At 39.7% G+C, this 19,187-nt stretch overlaps 1 protein-coding gene across 1 annotated transcript in view; it reads left to right on the plus strand.

The window, feature by feature from the left end:
- The first annotated feature begins 713 nt into the window (after window positions 1–713).
- arhgap29b (Rho GTPase activating protein 29b) overlaps window positions 714–19,187 on the plus strand; it is a 39,890-nt gene continuing 21,416 nt past the window's right edge. The window contains exons 1-2 of the mRNA XM_084410199.1: window positions 714–856; window positions 2,567–2,914. Coding sequence (XP_084266325.1) covers window positions 2,647–2,914 — 268 coding nt within the window. The 5' untranslated portion in view covers window positions 714–856; window positions 2,567–2,646. The remainder of the gene's footprint in view (window positions 857–2,566; window positions 2,915–19,187) is intronic.

The following is a 19,187-nucleotide window of genomic DNA, read 5'->3' on the forward strand; positions in this document are numbered from 1 at the left end:
CGTTTTTCCCCTTTATTGTGTGATGCATCAATAATCAGGATAGAGTTTAATTTCACCATTACACCCATCATTTCCAGTTATAATGCAATCTACCCTTTCGTGCCAAAATCTGAGTATTTAAACCATATTGATAATACATTTTTATTAGAAAGTACAATTGCTTTGTTTAACTTAAAAAAAAGAAATATAATGTTTTTTTTTATATTGTACATTTATCAGTGTTATTTATTATTATTATTTAATATTTTTCTTTATTTTGAAAATCAATAATTTGTTATCCCTTTTACTGCCAACATTTGTTCATTTAATTTCGCTTCAGCTTTGCATCAACCGTTGTATTATATGAAGTGGAACCATACTAACATTATTTAAGTATTGACATTGAATTACTATGTAAAGTTTAAATAAGTTGTCATTTTTTTTTAATTGTTCTTCGAGTCTTTCTTATTCTTTTTTCCTGCTATATGCTGGACCTTATGACTAGCATATAACCCTTATTTTATCTCTAACAGAAATAAAACTATTTATTATGTTTGTACACTTCTATAGAAGTATACACTATATACACTTATACACTTCTACATCACTGTACTACAGTCTCAGAGCAGCACATGTAATTTTGACGAGGAAAACAAGCGATCCGCTCAGGGCACTCCCCAGCCAATAGGAAGTTTGCTTTGAGGTCACGTGAGTACGTTTTGAGTCAGTCAGTCACTCACTCAGTAAGTTTTTCTCTCGTCAGTTGTGATGTGAAGAGCGGTCCGTTGGCGAGCATCTTATTTCAGCTTATTTTATGTTTTTACAAAGGATTTACCTTCATAATTCTGCGGTATGATGTTCCTCATGAACTATTCAAGTAAGTGCCACTCGTTTGAGACGCTGTAAAAAGCAACCAACTGTTAAAGATTTGTAATTGTGAAGTGGTTAGCTAGCACTATAGCAGCGCTAAAGTGTAACGTAAAGCAGCTATGAAGTGGAGAGACAGTTACAGTATTGAGAGGAGTTAGTTATTAAATTCGGTTCGTCAAATCATATGTGCTCTCTTACACTCGGAAAATAAAATATCTAAATTATATACAGGATTTTAATAATACAGAAGTGATTTGATACTGATTGCATGCTTTGTTAAAGAGCCAAACTTTTCAAGCCAAAACAACATTTAAGTCTGACATAAATCATAGCTGGTGGTCATACTCCACCCAATGTCCGTGTTTTTTCCTCTGTCCATTTCCTCTCATATCACTGAACACAAGCGCGAGGGTTTTGATTGGCAGGTGTCAAGCCCCTTTATTTAAATGATAAAGATCGGTGCATTACTCGCATTCTGCAGCAGACGTGCGTTACGTGTATACGAAAGCAGTCACGTAACGTTAATCACAGTGCTCAAGAAAGCAGTGTATGGCCACAAAATGCCATGTGAATGAATGTAAGATGCATGCATTTGTAGATAATGGGTCAGGTAGTCTGAGGGCTTGTTCCTCGATCATCATAATGATAGTGAAGAGCTCGAAGAGAGCACTTTAGGTGCTGTGGAACCAGGTGCTGGGTTTTAAAATTAAAATTCCTGTTTGCTTAGAAAAGCAACTCTAGATAATTTGATGCATTTATAATATGGCTCGATGTTTACTACCCTCTCAATATGTAAATTAAGAAAAAATCCAAAATAAATTCAAATACACTTAACCCAGATCTAAAATACATCTGCAGCAACCAAATTTAAGGTGTCAAAATTTGTGATAGTTTATGGATTTGAACCTACAACTTTTTTTAAAATGTAGGCTACATGGGATCGGATTTGATTCTAAATTCCATGGATTTCATCTTATGTAAAAAGTAAGGAACAAATCAGGATTTACATGAAAATATTTTTATGTATAGGCTACACGCCAACTAAAGAGCATGTGCGTACAAACCTTATGCACTCTTATATACCAGTAATTAAATATAAAATGCAAAGATAAATAGGAATATGCATTAATATAATTCTATTTGCAAATGAGCAACATTTTAACTTGCTTTGGTAAAATTACATCACCAAAATTAATTCATTAATTATTTCTTGGAAGAAAAAAGAAATCTATAAACACTAATAGTCAAAAGTTTGGAAACAGTAAGGTTTTTGAAAGAAGTCTCTTTATGCTCACCAAGGCTGCATTTATTTGATCAAAATACAGTGAAATATTATTACATAAATATTACATATATGTTATTGCTAAATTTTCAGCAGCCATTACTGCCGTTAGTTTGTCACGGTTTACCCAAAAATATTAAGCAGCATAAACTGTTTTCAATATTGATAATAATAACAAGTGTTTCTTAATAAAGAGATATTTCTGGGCATTCTGTTCATGGAATTGATCATCATGACCTTGTACTACACATTGTGCTTGAATTGAAGATTAACTGCGATTTACAAGGGATGCATTAAATGTTTTGTGTTTACATTTTATAAATCATTTCAGAAACATTTCGGTCATACGCTCTACATTCTACACGCGTTTATAAATGGTGCACCTGATATTAGGTTCCACCGTCTTTGTATGCTTACCTTAGCTGTCTCCCACAGTGCCCTCAGCTCTCCACTGGCAGGCGGGCGCTTGGATCTGCGGCTGATGCGGCTCAGTAACGGCAGAAGCGGCTGCTGGAATGTTCCGTCAGGGCAGCAACAGTGGGAATAAGCGCTTGGCAAGCGGTGCTCGTCTCTCCCAGCCCAACATCCCCGTGTCCCTGTCACCCGGCTCCAACAAAACACAAGAAATGGGCCGCAGCTCTAATGACCCCCTCAATGCAATGGGCCTGGACCATACCATCACCGCCCCAGGAGGAGACCCTGAATACATCATGCAACTGGTCAATGATGTGCGCAAGTTTTCTGACGTGCTGCTGAGCCTAAAGGAGGCTTTTCGCTCCAAAGGTGAGGTTCTACCTAAAGCTGCAGTCCGTAACTTTTGGCGCTCTAGCGGTACATAAACAGAACTGCAGAACAATGTTGCCGGAGCTACTTCTCTCTGTTTATGTCTATGACGAGTCACGCAGGTACAGGGCTACTCCGCAGTGGTACGACCCGAACCAGACTAAAATAGTCAGAATATAAACACTGTTTATAGGTGTACCCTAGTGATTCAGGATAAGAAAACAGATTCATGATGTACTCGCTTATTAGCTGTAAAGTTACGGACTGCAGCTTTAACGTTTGCTACATCAGATGCTTCCAAAAGCGTTTTGGTGCATTTCAGCTGTGGTTGATCGTGTGGTATGGCTGTTTATGACTTAGCAGCTTCTTCTAAATGTGCATATGGGTCAGTCTTGTCAGCCCACGGTGATGTAGAAGTCGTGTTAGTGTTTCTCATTCCCATCACTGGAGGAGTGCCACATCTGTCAGGATGCCACGGGTAAACTCCTGGCCATCCTGCTGAGAGTGCTTCTTTTCTGCTGCACAAGGCATCTCTGAAATTTGCCTCCTTCTGGTAAATCCCACCCTCTTTATAGATATGACTGCACATGATACACAGAGTCTGTTGTTGGTTATTCCTGTTTGCTTTTTCAAGGTACAGAACTTTATGGGAAACTATGTGTTCCTGTTCTGCATTATTGGAAACCGCTAGAAGATGATGTTCCTGTTAGATCCTTCCTTTTAGAGAAAAGTTGAAAGAATGAAAGGCCTTTATTATATAGTCACGCACAGTAAAAATAAATAAAAAAATACAGCATTTATGACAGAGCTGTGGAGTATAGATAGTGGCTGGCCAATTATGGTTTGTGGTCTGTACACATTTAAATACTTTCCCATCTAAGAATAGCCAAACTGTCCCACCCCCAGCAGGGAATTATGATGCTTTTTATTCTTTGCAAAAAGCATTTCACCACTTAAAATGGTGGTCACTGGCTAAACAAGTGTGGTGACTATAGATTTGCTATTTCTGCCAAATTATGTTTATGTACACTGTGAAGGTTTAATTTCAGTCAGTAATTCAGTCAGTCCCATCCTTATAATTGTTCCAGACTGTTTTTATTTTGCAATGTTGGACTAACAAATACTACTGTTTAAAAAGTTTGGGGTTTGTAATTTTATTTAATTTTTTATTCAGCAAGGATGCATTAAATCAAAGTAAATACATTTATAATGTTACATATGACTATTATACATTTTAAATATTTATATTTAAAATAAATGTTCTGTTTATCAGACAATTCTGGGGAAAAAATGCATCCAAAAATAAAAAGCAGCACAACTGTTTTCAACATTTCTTGATTATCAAATCAGCATATGGGAACAAGGATCATGTGACACTGAAGACTGGAATAATGATGCTGAAAATTCAGCTTTGCCGTCACAGGAATAAATTGCACTTTAATAAATAGAAAAACATTTAAAATTGTAATAACTTTTCAAAATTTTACTATTTTTACTGTATTTTTTATCAAATAAATGCAGCGTTGGTGAGTATGAGACTTCTTTCAAAAACATCAAAAATTCGTACAGACCCCAAACTTTTGAATGGTGTCGATAGTGTAGATAAACTGATTGTAGTTGCGTTAATCAAACTCTAGTTTGCCTCTGCATTGTGCACATGCTCAAATAGGTAGAGGTGATGCAGAAAAACGCATATTTTAATCCTTCAGTTGTTCAAATTGTGCTTTGTGTTACTTATACCATACAGATAGATGAACACTAGCCCGACTACACAAAATCCTTCTGTAGCTTGTTTATAACTGTGAACATAGGCTACTTCATGTAATTTTCACATGAAATTACACGAATTAACATTTTATTAGCTTTTAATTTTATTAGCGTACTTTTGTAATTTGTACATATTGCCAAAGCTTTACAGGAAGTGGGTTGTGGTGAAAAAAAAAAAAATCTCAAAAGAGGCTTTTGTACAACTGTGTTATAACTTCGATGCTTTATTTGACAAGTGTGGCAGCTGCTGACTACGACAACTTAACACAAATACCAGCATAACAAATGGGTTGAGTAATCTCTAATCCGGAGATTTGGTGCGTATTTGCTTAAAATGAGCAGCTAATTCTCTTTCCCAGTAGCTCAATCAGTGCAGTCTGCCTAAAAAATGATTCTTCCTGCTTTTATTTCAAATGTTAAACTGTTTGGTTGAGTACTGATGAATGAGATACTTCACACCACCCTCTGTCAAGCAGCCCGGTGACACTTCCCACAAGCACATGCTTTTGACCTCCCCTCTCTCCCACTGCCCTGTTCCCTCTCATCAGAGGAGATGCTCACTGACCCTCTAAATGTATGGATTCAGTCTGTCTGCACAGAGATTGATCATCACACAGCTCTGCTCACCTCCCTGACTGTTATTTTACACTAGCTATGATCTACAATTCAGCCAGGAGGAACGCTACAGGAACTCATCTGCGTGCTTATTTGCTCTGCATTCTGACTGCATGTCACTTTGAATTTCTGCTCTAGACTTTTGTAGCCACAATGTGTCAATTTAAGCAAAAAAAAAAAAGAGTGGTTCGTAAAGTGGTTATCAGAAAACTGCAGTCGCAGTCCTTTTTTAGTTAGTGTTTATGTTGGCTCATCACTTTGATCTGTGCGACCAAACTCTTCTCGTCGGTGATTCCTCCTCCGCCATGAAGCCCCCTCCTCCTGCATACCCCGCATTCCTTCAGAACAAATGTTCACTTGTTCCTTCGATTGACTGTTGTTAGGTGTGCGACACATGAAAAATGACTCTTACTTGCCGAAATTTCCGAATGTTTTCAAAGGCACTTTTTCCTCTCCGTTTTGGTTGTTTGACTATCTGGAAGCCGGGGAATTTTTAAGGAGTGCAAAGTTGCCATAGTCAAATTGTTCTCAGTCAAATGGTTTTCTACGTTCCTTCTTTCTGATCGACATCTTTCCCAGTAAAACTCTCCGATGCTGTGCACATCCTGTGAGAAATGTCAGAAATGTCACTTTTTTTTGTTTGTTTCTCTTATCAAAACAAATCTGAGAGCTAAGCCTAGCGTGATTTTCCTTGAGTCAAACATTTGAGATGTTTTTAGTGTAATGTTGAACTCCCGTGACAGTTGGACATTCAGAAGGGTGGGGTGTTTTTACTGGAAGGGCTAAATATCAAATAATTCCCTCTGATTTTTAGAGAAGCACGTTCAGAACGAATGGACCGTATTGTGGCCTGTTGACGCTCATCATGTGGGTAGCTGAAAGAATGTGCTGTTTTGTTTTGAAGTTTCTCTTAAGTGCTCTGAGTTTGAAGAGTACTGTGATAAGAGCCAGAAAGTTCAATTCAGTTCACATTTATTTGTATTCCCCCGTGATACATATCGTTTTAAAGCAGCTTTACAGAAAATGCATGTTTCTACATTACAATTTATAGTAATCTGTTATCAGAGGTGACTGTCAATGTAATGTCCAAAATGGACAGTTCTAAGATAATAAAAAATCATGCAGTTAGCTAATATCATGGCTTTCGTTCTGTCATGCACCAGGTATGTAGACTGATTTAGCGTAGGTCAGATAACAATACTTAGTGTTCGTCTTATTTACAAACTTACGGAATTGATTCAAGGTGCACTGGCCTTTTTGTTTGCTTTTAGACTACTTGTGTAGCAAGTGTTTAAAGTAGAGATGCACCGATTGATCGGCTGGTGACCGGAATTGGCCGATTTTCACGTGATCGGCCATGACCGGCGACCGGCCGGTCAGTCTGACATATGCCGATTTTATGCCGGTCAAATGCACTCGGGCGCCGCATGATTAACCTTTTGAGCGGTACGGTCTCATATATGAGATTTGTATGTCTGTGCCCATGAGAGTACGGTGCGGTGCCACATTTAGATGTTCAGTGACGTCGCATAACTGCCAGATTCAAACTGTGCTTTCGCGCGTTGGCTGCCTGGCGCTGAGCCAGAGTCGGACGCGTTCAGCGCTGTTATGGCACAACTAAGCAGTGTTTTTAACCTCATAATGTTTATTAATGTTTGTTATATGTAGGTTTCAGATATTTAAATACACAAGCACGATTAAAACAATACATTTGGAGTTTGTAAAACACACACTGATGGAAGCAGCAATAACAATCTATTCAAATATAATTTGCCAACATGTGTGTTATTCATATCAGACAAACATAGTGGAAGTAACTATAAAGTTTACTCTATTCTTCTCAGTTCACCGGCCACTTTCTTGCATTTATTTCGGAGAAACTGATGAATTCACGTGCTGTAAATCCGACTGACAGGACAACATTGCGGCGCCCATCTCATTATAGATCAAGATTAAAGGTTTTTAAACGACCACTCACTTACACGTATTTGAGAATCGGAATATCAGATAGGCTAGTTGATGACATGGTAAGCAAGTTTGTGAATATTTTGAATAAAAAAGGAAAAGTGAAATAAAAGCGACACATCTGTCATACAGTTTTATTGTGGCTGCGGTGTATCGCGTGACGCGTCGCCATGGAAACATTAAAGGGAACGTTCGCGAAAAAACTCACTCGGGGGGTGGGGGTGTCAGTTAGAATATTTTAAACTTACGCGTGAAAGGGTTAAAGAAAAGATGTAAAATAAATATTTGTGTGTGCTGTAAAGTGGTTAGAAAAAAATTAAATCGGAATCGGCTAAAATCGGTATCGGCAGGTCAAACTCAGTGAAAAATCGGAAATCGGAATCGGCCTAGAAAATTGTAATCGGTGCATCTCTAGTTTAAAGTGTAGTACATTACAAGTCAAGTTTTGACACATTTAGTCATTCTTTATCACAATTTCCAAAATGTTTGAAAATGCAGAAATGTAAGTATGCAATGTATAGTAGCGGTATATACATATATATAATTTAATTCTATATTTTTATACAAAAGTTCTTTCTGGTTCTCGAATCTGATTGGCTGAGAGCCTTTTCCAGCCGTGCGATATTCCAGCATTATCAGCACTGGAACCTTTTCACCTGTTGTAGGGCTGGGTATTGACACAAATTTCACGATTCAGTTTGGTTTTGATTCACAAGCTTTCGATTCGATTCCGATTAATTTCCATTCGATATTGATTATTTTGGCTAGCTATACGTGGGAGTCAGTTGGTACTACAGTATAATATTGAAGGTTAAAATTAACTGATTTGTATACAAACACTTAAATGACACTCAAGTAAGTTTTTATAATAATAAAGTTATGATACTAACTTAACAATAACATAATTATATTTGTACTCCAATTCGTTTTTTGAAATATAGTCTAAACATTTAAATGGTGGCTGTCCTTTAAACTTGACGGATTTATTAAAACATGCATTAAATTTTGAAGAATATAAAAAATTATAATGAATATGGTGCACATATTTAGCAAAATGCTCCTCTCTAGAGTTAATTTTCATGTTTTTTTCTGAATTAAATGTAACATTACGTGACACATTGTTTACAAGCTGTTTTATTGACGTCTTTCTGCTGTTGAAACACTGATTGAGCGATTACAGGGTCCGAAATGAACACCCGCCAAGCGCCAAATGCGGGTAGATTTTCCGTTTGGCGAGTAAATCACCTTTTTCAGTGCGCACGCGCTCTTCTGCCTCTTAACGCTCTCATCTGTTGACGGCGCTGAGGAAAAATGATATGTGAAGCTCCCGCCACTGGAAGAAGCGGTCGCCGCCCATTTGTGTCCTCCCACTGCTGGCAGTTGGAGAGCAAAGGCCGCGCAAAGCCGTGCAGAACGTCTTCAGCACTCGCGGATCGTGCATACTCCGCCGCTGGCCAGGCTGCTTCTGCTTTACACGCCATGGCCGTTCTTTTCTCGAGAAAAGGAGTTTTCCCATAGCATTTGCAACGCAATACTCGTTCCCTTATCTCTCAGGGAACCGAGGTTACGTAAGTAACCGAGTACGTTCTGCCTTGTTCCATAAATATTAGCCTATTTTATATAAATAATATGTCGTATTTGATATTGAGAGCCCGTCCGGCTTTTATTTTTGTGCTGTATTTATTTGTGAATCTACCTGATTCGCTTTCTGCCAATGGTGAGTGGCTTAAAAAGCTGCAGTCCATAATGAAAAGGTTCAGTTTGATGAGACTCTCTCAACCCTTAAGCATGGGAACTCTGAAGGATCTGAGTCCACACAGAACCAAGCAAAATGCTAAAATTAGCTCAGGTTTTTCTCTTTTCTTAGACTTGGTTAAAAAATAATCTTCCAACGGAGTTATTTTTCTCCAGTCGTAAAGCTCTTATTATTGCTCACAAAGATTATACGCATTGGCCATGTACACACTACAAAGTTTTGGGCGTGATGACCACATTTAAACGCGGGAGTACTGTCACTGGTACACAAAGCAGGTCTCTCTAGACTGTAATGAATGGGGTTCCCCAAGACCACAGGCCTGCAGAGCATAGGCGCTGATCCGGGGACTCGAGCACAAGATATTCTCTATTCATTTTATCCAATCAGCAGCGATTGAGATTCGGGGACCTCTCTGATTGGTCCTGGTGGGTCATAAATACACACATTCCTTCCTTTACTTTTAGCATTACAACATAACAACCTGACACAAGAGCGCATGCTTTTTGTTTGTTTACATGATGATGAATTGCATTTTACATAATTAACTTCAAAATCATCAGGTAAATCAGCGAGAGAGTGACTCATGATAACGGTCATGGAAAGAGTTTGTGTTTTAGTTTGGTTGGAATTGGTAATCATAGGCGGAGGGGGTAAGGCTGACTGATCGTTCACACCGCCGCTGGCGAGAGCGTCAAAATTCGTTCCGGCTGCCCTGCCAATAACGCTGTAAAAAGATTTGTGGACGCTCTGACGTTGAATTCTTGGTCTTTTTTAAACTTTATTTAAAGGGGCCGTAAAACAAACAAGCATGTTGATTCGTATTTGTGCAGACTGAGCACAATAGGGTATAAGTTAACCTCATGAAATTGTAACGTAATTTTGTAAGAAATTGTAAGTGAAAGTAAGAAATTGATCGATGGAAAGAATTTCACAATTATAGTTAGCCTATATGTTTGCTAACGAAATAAACCAATTAAAAGCCATTTGTGAGGTGTGGCTTTTATGTTTATGGTTAAGTTCTAGTCTAATTTCAACATGCAGTTTATAGGAGACATTAACTAGCCTTGGTCTTTAATTAACATTAATTTGTGTGCAGCCTATATTACAATAACTGTACTGGTTGAAGTGTAGCCTTAATGCAATTGGTCAGATCGGTGTTGCATGCCTTCTTATGTGGTCATGCCACTAATGTGGTTTGAACCAAAGTTTACAGGACTGCGATCTCTGGAATCCTCTCAAGCAAAGGACTTCTACATTCCGATTGGTTGCCGCCGAACCGCGTCATAGCTCATTACCATAAAGTTGACCTGACTTCAACTCTCCTCGACGCCCTCACTGTCCAAGAGGCGCCGCGCAAGTGCCCATACAAGGAATTTCACCCTTTATGACGTCATACTGTAGCCTGGTAATACCAAACTCTGCTACTTCGCTTTGCTTCGTAGACAGAGTCTGGCATATCATAATTGAAAAGCGTTTTCTTTCTCGCGGGGGGGCGCTTGTCGGAAGTTTAAAATCATTGGTTCCCGTAAGCCAATCACATAACGTTTGGTTATGGCGTGTGTTATGCGCATGCTCAGCCGCATCTAACTTCCACTGTAAACACATGTAGTATGATGCGAAAACAAAACCATCGAGCGAAACACCGGAGTGAACATGGCTGTGAATGACTTTTGCAGATTATGTGAAGTAAATCTACGCATCCACGGTCCAATCAGTGTCTACGTCACGGCTCTCAGCCCGCCCTCTGTTCGTTGATTGGCCGGCTGTTTTCAGGCCGGAGAAAACGGAAAGCTATTACGCTTTCTCAGACTGAATACAGAAGCGAAATGAAATTGAGCGGAATTAGGAAGTCTGACGTAGTCAGGCTAGTCATACTGGGCCATTCTTGGAAAAAACTTCCCGAAACTTGTACAAACCCTGAAGGAGTGTATTTGGCACATAAATACTCCGTCCAACTCGTTTTATGAAACTTTGGCCATGTTTAGCATGAGAATCAGAATGCATGAAATAACATTAGACATCCCCTTTAAATTTAAACAGCCAGTCAGATGGTAGATTTCATTTGGTTTTTATCATTCCCTACATTTATTTCCAAGTTCCTCAGTCACCTGCACTCACCCTTACAGGTGCAATCTGATAGATGCAAAACAAATGAGGGGTTCAGGCATAAAAGAGTATTTTCCTATAGCTGGGCCTGGTCAACAAATAGTTTTCGTGAATGCACCAGCCTGTTGGAGGTCTTGGTATGGCGGCCCCTTTGGCATATATTAGTGGTGTTAATCTGGGGATATGGACAAAACCCTCCAAATTGAAAAAGTGAAAAAAGACACCCAACCCTCGTTTTACACGATTGTTTCACAGAGTGTTGCGGGTGGCACCATTGCCGAAGCCCCGGTGGTAGGTGATATAATGGCTCGCTGCGCTTGTGAAGTGGAGAAGAGAGATTTGTTGGGCTGTAACTTTCCCACTGAAGGTGAGGGATGTTTTTGTGTGGGCCTGTGGTTGGGTAGCATTTCCTGGGGTGTGGATTTATAGCCACAGTTCAGCGGATTGGTCATGGGGATGTGCCAGTTGGCCCATGAAATCCTAGCTAAGTACAGGGCCATCATTAGTGCTGGATGTAGAGTGTGTTTTTTTGGGTTTATGCCAAATAAAGGCCTCTTGATAGAGGTTATTTTGGTGGAACTGAATTTGAACATGAAAAGTGTGACTTGTCAGTTTAGACCGCTGCTTTTGGTTTGTTTATTTCCTCTTATGTGCTAATAATGGGATACTCCAGACTTTGCTAATTTCCTGCACTTCAAAGAATGCTCTTTCTGTTCCCGTAAAAGAGAAGTGGGACGGTGTGAAGAAGGCCGACGGGCACAACGGCAAACCCAGTGCTGCTTTCTCACAGATGATTTACTACAGAGCGTCACTAAGCTTGTCTGCCGCTTTGGGCAAAGCGAAACTAAGGCAGGTTGAGACGTGCCTATTGATTACCTGTTGTTAGCAACGTAGGAAATGCCAACAGCAGTGCGTAAAAGCTTTGAAGTGTGTGATGACATTGTGTCAAGTGGCTCATTTTCTAGGAAGCATTTGGAACATATGGTGGGACAAAAAGCATACGACCGTTTTTCTCAGGAAAAGAGTGACGAGTTTCCGACTAACAGCCCTAAAAATGTAGCTGATGTTTAATTGACTTGTACTAAACGTTTTTAGTAGAGATGCACCGATTGATCGGCAGGTGACCGGAATTGGCCGATTTTCACGTGATCGGCCGTGACCGGCGACCGGCCGGTCAGTCTGACAAATGCCAATTTTATGCCGGTCAAATGCACTCGGGCGCCGCATGATTAACATCGCGCAACATCAGCATCACACCCGTGCACACATGTAGGAAACCTCGTGAATTACGTCCGTTCAGACCGCAAGCGCGTATTTTTTTTCGGCATGATGTTAATCAATGAGTGCATTCACAACGGCAGCAGGAGCAGCGCGTGAGCGTCAAGCAGGAGCGTCGCGAGCAGTGAAGCGCGTGTTTCGGCGCCGAGTCTATTTGCTGCACTGCTCGCGCTCAATTAAAGGGAAAGCACACTTTTGATGGACAAAATAGCCTAAATAGGGTTTCACAAAAAAAGTGCCCAAAATGCACAGAATTTGCGTGTTTTAACAATAACTGGTGTAGGCCATGTCAGAAAAGAAGACTAATATTTATAGAAAACGTACCCATTTAAACTTGTTTTATTATTAAGTTTGTACAAGTGATTCCAATAGGCCTGTGTGTGTGTGTGCTTTGAGAAATATCTTTATACTGCAAGGCTATATTTATTTTATGTTTTATTTATATATTATTTTATTGCCATTCCCTGTTTTCATACAGACGTTTAGTTTGCTAAATACATATATAAAAAAATTATTGGATATTGAATGTGAAAAGGAAATGGTTCTTCCATAACACTGCACTTCAGATGTGTGAATTACCCACACCTGGAGTAATTAATATAGTTCTATTTTATAGCGTTTATGTGTTCAAAAAAATATGTAGGCCTACTATGCAAATTGTAAAATGTTCTATTACAGAAAAGATATTTGTATATATATAAATATAAATATAAATATAAAATATTTGTGTGTGCTGTAAAGTGGTTAGAAAAAATGAAATCGGAATCGGCTAAAATCGGTATCGGCAGGTCAAACTTAATGAAAAATCGGAAATCGGAATCGGCCCAGAAAATTGTAATCGGTGCATCTCTAGTTTTTAGTTTGGTTATAGTTAATGGTAGAATTGGGGAAAATTAACATGTTAATTTTTGCATTTGATGTGGATTGTTTAACAATAACACTAAACAAATATTTTTATTTATATTTAAAATAATAATATAAACATTAATTAAATGTTTTTTTCTTATTTTTTCAAATATTAACTACAATATTATTCATCATTCTATATTAATTTGGGGATTACATCAATGTGTAAATATATTTATTATTAGAGGTTTCAATGTTAGGTGCAATTAATCACAGAAAAATGTGTGATTAATCAGTTGCTTGTACTGTTCAATAGTTATAATGAGATTGAGTTAAAGTGGGATGCATTAAAATAGTATTTTTAAATTATTATTTATATTAATAATAAATAACTTAAGTATTGAATTTATTTTATAACAACATTTAATATTTATTTAAATAATTGAAAAAAATATTTATTTTAATTTCAATATTATATTTTCCTTCATGTTGATTCTGTATCATTCATTTGATGGACCTTCAGGCCAGCAGTTCAATAACATCCTGTTGCATTTTGTCCCTCTGAGCTTAGGACATGTTGTTCACAACCTCAATTTAAAAACATCCATCTGTCAGTTTAACTTGCTGAGATCTAAAAAACATGTCAGACCTGTCAGCTACGGGATAGATCCCTTATGTGTAACTGCCTTGACTTTCTTGCCGATAAGATGTGGGATATAGGGCTGTTTGCGGCCTTCGTTCTCACACTGCGGTGCGAGGCTTGTTGGCAGTTGGGTGAGATTATGTTAAACGGCTCTGATCAGAGACGGAGGGGCAGGCGAAGATCACAAGGGAAACATGAAGAGACTGAGCGTGAAGCGTGGCTGGGCCAGCACGCAGGCCAAGCGTGGGAGGGACGGCGACTCGCTGCTGGAGTTCTCCGGGTGAAATAGACCCTGGACGGAGGGCCGTCAGCAGGGGGCTCATCCTGAACAATGCATGTGGCAGTATCCCCACAGAAACAAAGCCCCGAAGTTCCCCCTGAGCAGTTTTCATGCATACTTTTTAAAATCCCATTGTTTTGACAGCACTGAAGAGTTTGGGGGCCCAGATGATGCATTATTCATAACCGAGTTAGAGCGGATTTGAAGAGCACCGATTGCTACGCTGGCATGAAGACGTCCTGGGACCCCAATCAGGTCTGACACATGACACATCCCCTGTGTGCTGGGCCCCCGTTGGGCGGATGCAACATTCCATCAGGCTTTTGAGGGGTGGGGGGGTGGATCACTCCCTGTCATTCAAACTGACCTGTCCTGCATGTCAGGCCACACTTTAAAAATCAAACATCTTTAGAGACCAACAGCACTTCGGTTGTGCTTTTTAGATGTGGCTGCACCTGGATTACCATTAAAAATGTGCTGTGAACAGACAGCTTAATCAGAAAAGTAGAGATGCATCCGATTCCGATTTTCTTTCAAATAACTATAATTGACAGCATATACAAACAAAAAAATCTACTTTTCTTCAATGCAAAATTTTGTTTTTGAGCACGAAACCTGCAGGAATTAGTACAATGATGCACAATACAAGCACTATTTAACCTCGCCGTCGGAGAGATGAGAGCGAGAACGCGCAGCTGACGAATTCCAGTCCCTGGCCGGTCGAACGGTGCATCTCTACAGAAAAGGCTTTTCCTTCTGTGACCTACTTGGGACTTGACCCCTCACCAGTAATTAGGAGGGCAGAGAGGGGAAGACCTTCAGCTGGGGTAGGGGCTTCTAATGGAGGCCTTTTGTCAGAGGGACACTTCAAAGTCAGAGAGGAGAGAGGATACACTTGAGTATCCCTGGGGCTAGAGCCTCCTCTCCTCTTACCACTCTGGAATCTCCTAATCCTGTGGGTTTGAAGACGTGCGCCTGGTCACCCAGGTTGGAGGAGGGAGGTCATTATGTTGTGCTAATGCAGGATCTTTTAGTGTCCTTAATGCATGATTTTAAGATTTTTGTATATACTCATTACCTCAAGATAAGAGGCCTGCGTGGAATGGATTTTTTACTCCTCCCGTCCATTTCCAGAAAAAAAGTGTTCTATTTTTGTCCAGCTTCCGCCCATATCTTTCACGCTTTGTCCCGCTCTTGTCAGCAAAAGCCAACAGGTAGAGATCTATGTGGATCTATGTAGATTCTGTCTCATTTCGGTGCCATGAAGAAAATTCCAATTCCCCCAACCCGTGAAACTCATTTTGTTGCAGGAGACATGAAGAAAATCCAATATGCCTGTTAAGTGTTTTTTGTTGATGAATAGATGAATAACAAGAATAACATTCTGTATCAAACTTCTTCACTTTTTCAAAATAATTTTTTTGCGGGGGTCCCGCGAGCCATTTCTTTCTCCTTTCTCCCAGGCACACAACAATATCTTCACTCTTGCACCAGCAAAAAAGAAACAAAAAAACAGGCCCACACAAAATATGTGCCTGAAGAACTCCAAAGAATTGTAATTCGGGCTGGGCATTGACACAAATTTCACAATTCGATTCATTTTTGATTCAGAAGTTTGCGATTTGCACTGGTGCGAAACACCACCACGTTGCGCAAGCTGGCATTTCTGTTGCATATAAACCGCGCTTCTCGTTTGAGCTGCGCAGCGCGGGCCGTTTATCAGCTCAGACCAATATTAGACAGCGCGGTGTGAGTTTGATCACGCGACACCGTTACTGCACAGCGCTAGTAGATTAAGAAAGCATTTGAATTCACCACAATATTACACTGTTCACATCTAATATTAAAATATTATTAAAATTATGAAAATATATGAAAAAATATATAATTTTTTTTCCCTATACATGTTTTACATGTTACTGTTGTTATTAATATATATTTTTATATGCATCTCAACTAGCTCATTGCTTTACTGTCAAATGTGCATTTCCAAGAAATAAAAGTGTAATAGTTTTTAATGCGAAAACATATATTTTTTTCTAGCTGACTAACAAGTTTTTGGACATTGAATGGCTTTTCTGTGGTAAATGTAACTTTATGTGACATTGTTTACAAGCTGTTTTATTGAAGTCTTTCCGCGGTTGAAACACTGATTGAGCGATTACATGTAACATGATACAGATTTCAATAAGTTGTAATGTAGGCCTATCTTTCAACATACCTTATGATGTTCATTCATATTTATTTTTGTGCTGTAACTAGTAGTAAAGTGGAAGTCATATGCGCTTACAAGTGCGTATTGCTATTTTTAGGATGGGAGGGCAGTCTACAAGGCTTTGTTCAATCATCAACTGAAAACAGAATAGACTTAAAGATAATTCTATGGGTTTAAAAATTGATATCGGTTCTTCAAAATGAGAATCGATTAACAGGGTAGCCGCGGGGTCTTAAAAGTCTTAAAAAGGTCTTAAATGTCATGTTCCTAAATTAAGGCCTTAAAAAGTCTTAAATTCCGTTGTCCAAGTCTTAATTTTTTTAATGAAGGTCTTAAATTTCATTATACTAGCCTATTTATTCAAAAAATTCAACAGGGTTTAGTGTAACGTCAGAGAACGTCTCAAACAATAGTTTGGGTTTTCGCGCCGGCGGCAATGGAACAACATTCTAATCGATCAGTCGAGAGGAGAGACATCATGGGGAAGTGTCGTTCGGTTCGGTGTACGCATTTTCAAACCGAACGGTTCGTTGGACCATTTTTCCTGCCGACCAAAATTTCATTATTTCAAATGTAGGCGCGTTGCGCGTGGCAAGCGCGCTCATAATGTAAGAGACGCCGGCGCGACCACAACATTGTCCAACATCAAATGTGCAAACGTAATGTAAGCGGAACGAAACTGGGCTACTCGTTAAGGCCTCATTATGCTTCTGCGTCAACTCCACGGCGTAGCTACGTCGTCACTCCTACGGCGTCGTGGCTGTTTTATGGTTCTGCGTCGGGTTGCATTGCATCGCGGTGCATTTCACCGCCAGAACGCTAGGTGGGGTGTGGTTCGCGAATCTCTTTGCTAGTTTGTTTTGGTTCCGTGCGCTGGTTCCGCGCGAGCGAAAGAGAGAGAGTGTTGTTGCCCGTCTATGGTTGTTGCAGCTGGAGCTAATCGACGTTGAACAACAAATGTAAATAAACTTTTTTTCAAAACAACCATTGATCTATTAATGTGCAATGAGTAAAAAAGCACGCCAAGAACAAAGGGCAAAGGTTTAAGTATACAATAAAAAAAAAAAAAAAGAGTAATAGGTACAAGAAACACACAATATAAAACTGAAACACAATATAAGTTAACCGTAATATAAAACATTATCTAAGAAAATGAACTATTTACAAAAGTGCACTGAATCACGAGGATGCAAATGTTCAGTCTTGCTCTCTGCTCTCATACACCAATCGAAGCCCTTGCGGTCTGCGTCGCCTCGACGCGTAGTTACAATTTTTTGGAGGTGCACGTCGAGCTACGGCGGAGGGGTTGGAGAGGGGTTCGCGGCGACGCAGAGGGGTCTGCGGGGGTACGCCGTCGATTCGACGCAGAAGCATAAAGGCCTCATTATGCTTCTGCGTCAACTCCACGGCGTAGCTACGTCGTCACTCCTACGGCGTCGTGGCTGTTTTATGGTTCTGCGTCGGGTTGCATTGCATCGCGGTGCATTTCACCGCCAGAACGCTAGGTGGGGTGTGGTTCGCGAATCTCTTTGCTAGTTTGTTTTGGTTCCGTGCGCTGGTTCCGCGCGAGCGAAAGAGAGAGAGTGTTGTTGCCCGTCTATGGTTGTTGCAGCTGGAGCTAATCGACGTTGAACAACAAATGTAAATAAACTTTTTTTCAAAACAACCATTGATCTATTAATGTGCAATGAGTAAAAAAGCACGCCAAGAACAAAGGGCAAAGGTTTAAGTATACAATAAAAAAAAAAAAAAAGAGTAATAGGTACAAGAAACACACAATATAAAACTGAAACACAATATAAGTTAACCGTAATATAAAACATTATCTAAGAAAATGAACTATTTACAAAAGTGCACTGAATCACGAGGATGCAAATGTTCAGTCTTGCTCTCTGCTCTCATACACCAATCGAAGCCCTTGCGGTCTGCGTCGCCTCGACGCGTAGTTACAATTTTTTGGAGGTGCACGTCGAGCTACGGCGGAGGGGTTGGAGAGGGGTTCGCGGCGACGCAGAGGGGTCTGCGGGGGTACGCCGTCGATTCGACGCAGAAGCATAAAACAGGCTTAAAACAGGCTTTATAGTGTGGTTGAAGGACCGCTTATCAGTTTGGACTAGTGCAGCGCGAGCGATCTTGATCAAGCGACACTGTCACAGCAGCGGTAATAAGAGATCCAGTAAATAAATCATTTGAATTCGCCACAGAAGTAATAACATCGCTGTGAGATCTAGTGAGAAACATTCACATTTCTCCGTTATTAACGGATCAAACAGCGCGTGGAAGCCAGGAAGAAACATTGTGCCATGAATGAACTATCGAGCGTCCACAGATCAGCAACATTCACCATGGATTTACTGTAGTAACACTAACTGCAACCATGGAAGTTTGGCAGGAATAGTAGGCTATAATGCTTTCAAGTAACATTACGTTGGTTTTATTTTGACATTATGAATACAATTGCTGCCCTCAAATTTTAATCTGAACTAAAAATAGACCTTTGTTTATAACTACTACAATATTAGGTTACATTTCATTTTTTTCCAAGGTGCTGTTTTGTTTATGCTCCTAAGAAGAGTCTATTATAGCTCCATCATTGGTCAAAGTGTGTTAGTTTTAATAAAAAAATAATAATAAAAAAAAAATTATCTGCCATTTATTTATTTTTGCTGTATCGAAAACGTACCAAACCGTGACACAAGTGTATCGTATTGAACCGAACCGTGAATTTTGTGAACCGTTACACCCCTACTATCTATATCTCTCTTACCTGTCTACCCCTCTGAAGCAATGGTTGAAGCAATT

Source organism: Rutilus rutilus (assembly GCF_951802725.1).
Source record: "Rutilus rutilus genome assembly, chromosome: 6".
Classification (NCBI taxonomy): Eukaryota; Metazoa; Chordata; class Actinopteri; order Cypriniformes; family Leuciscidae; genus Rutilus; species Rutilus rutilus.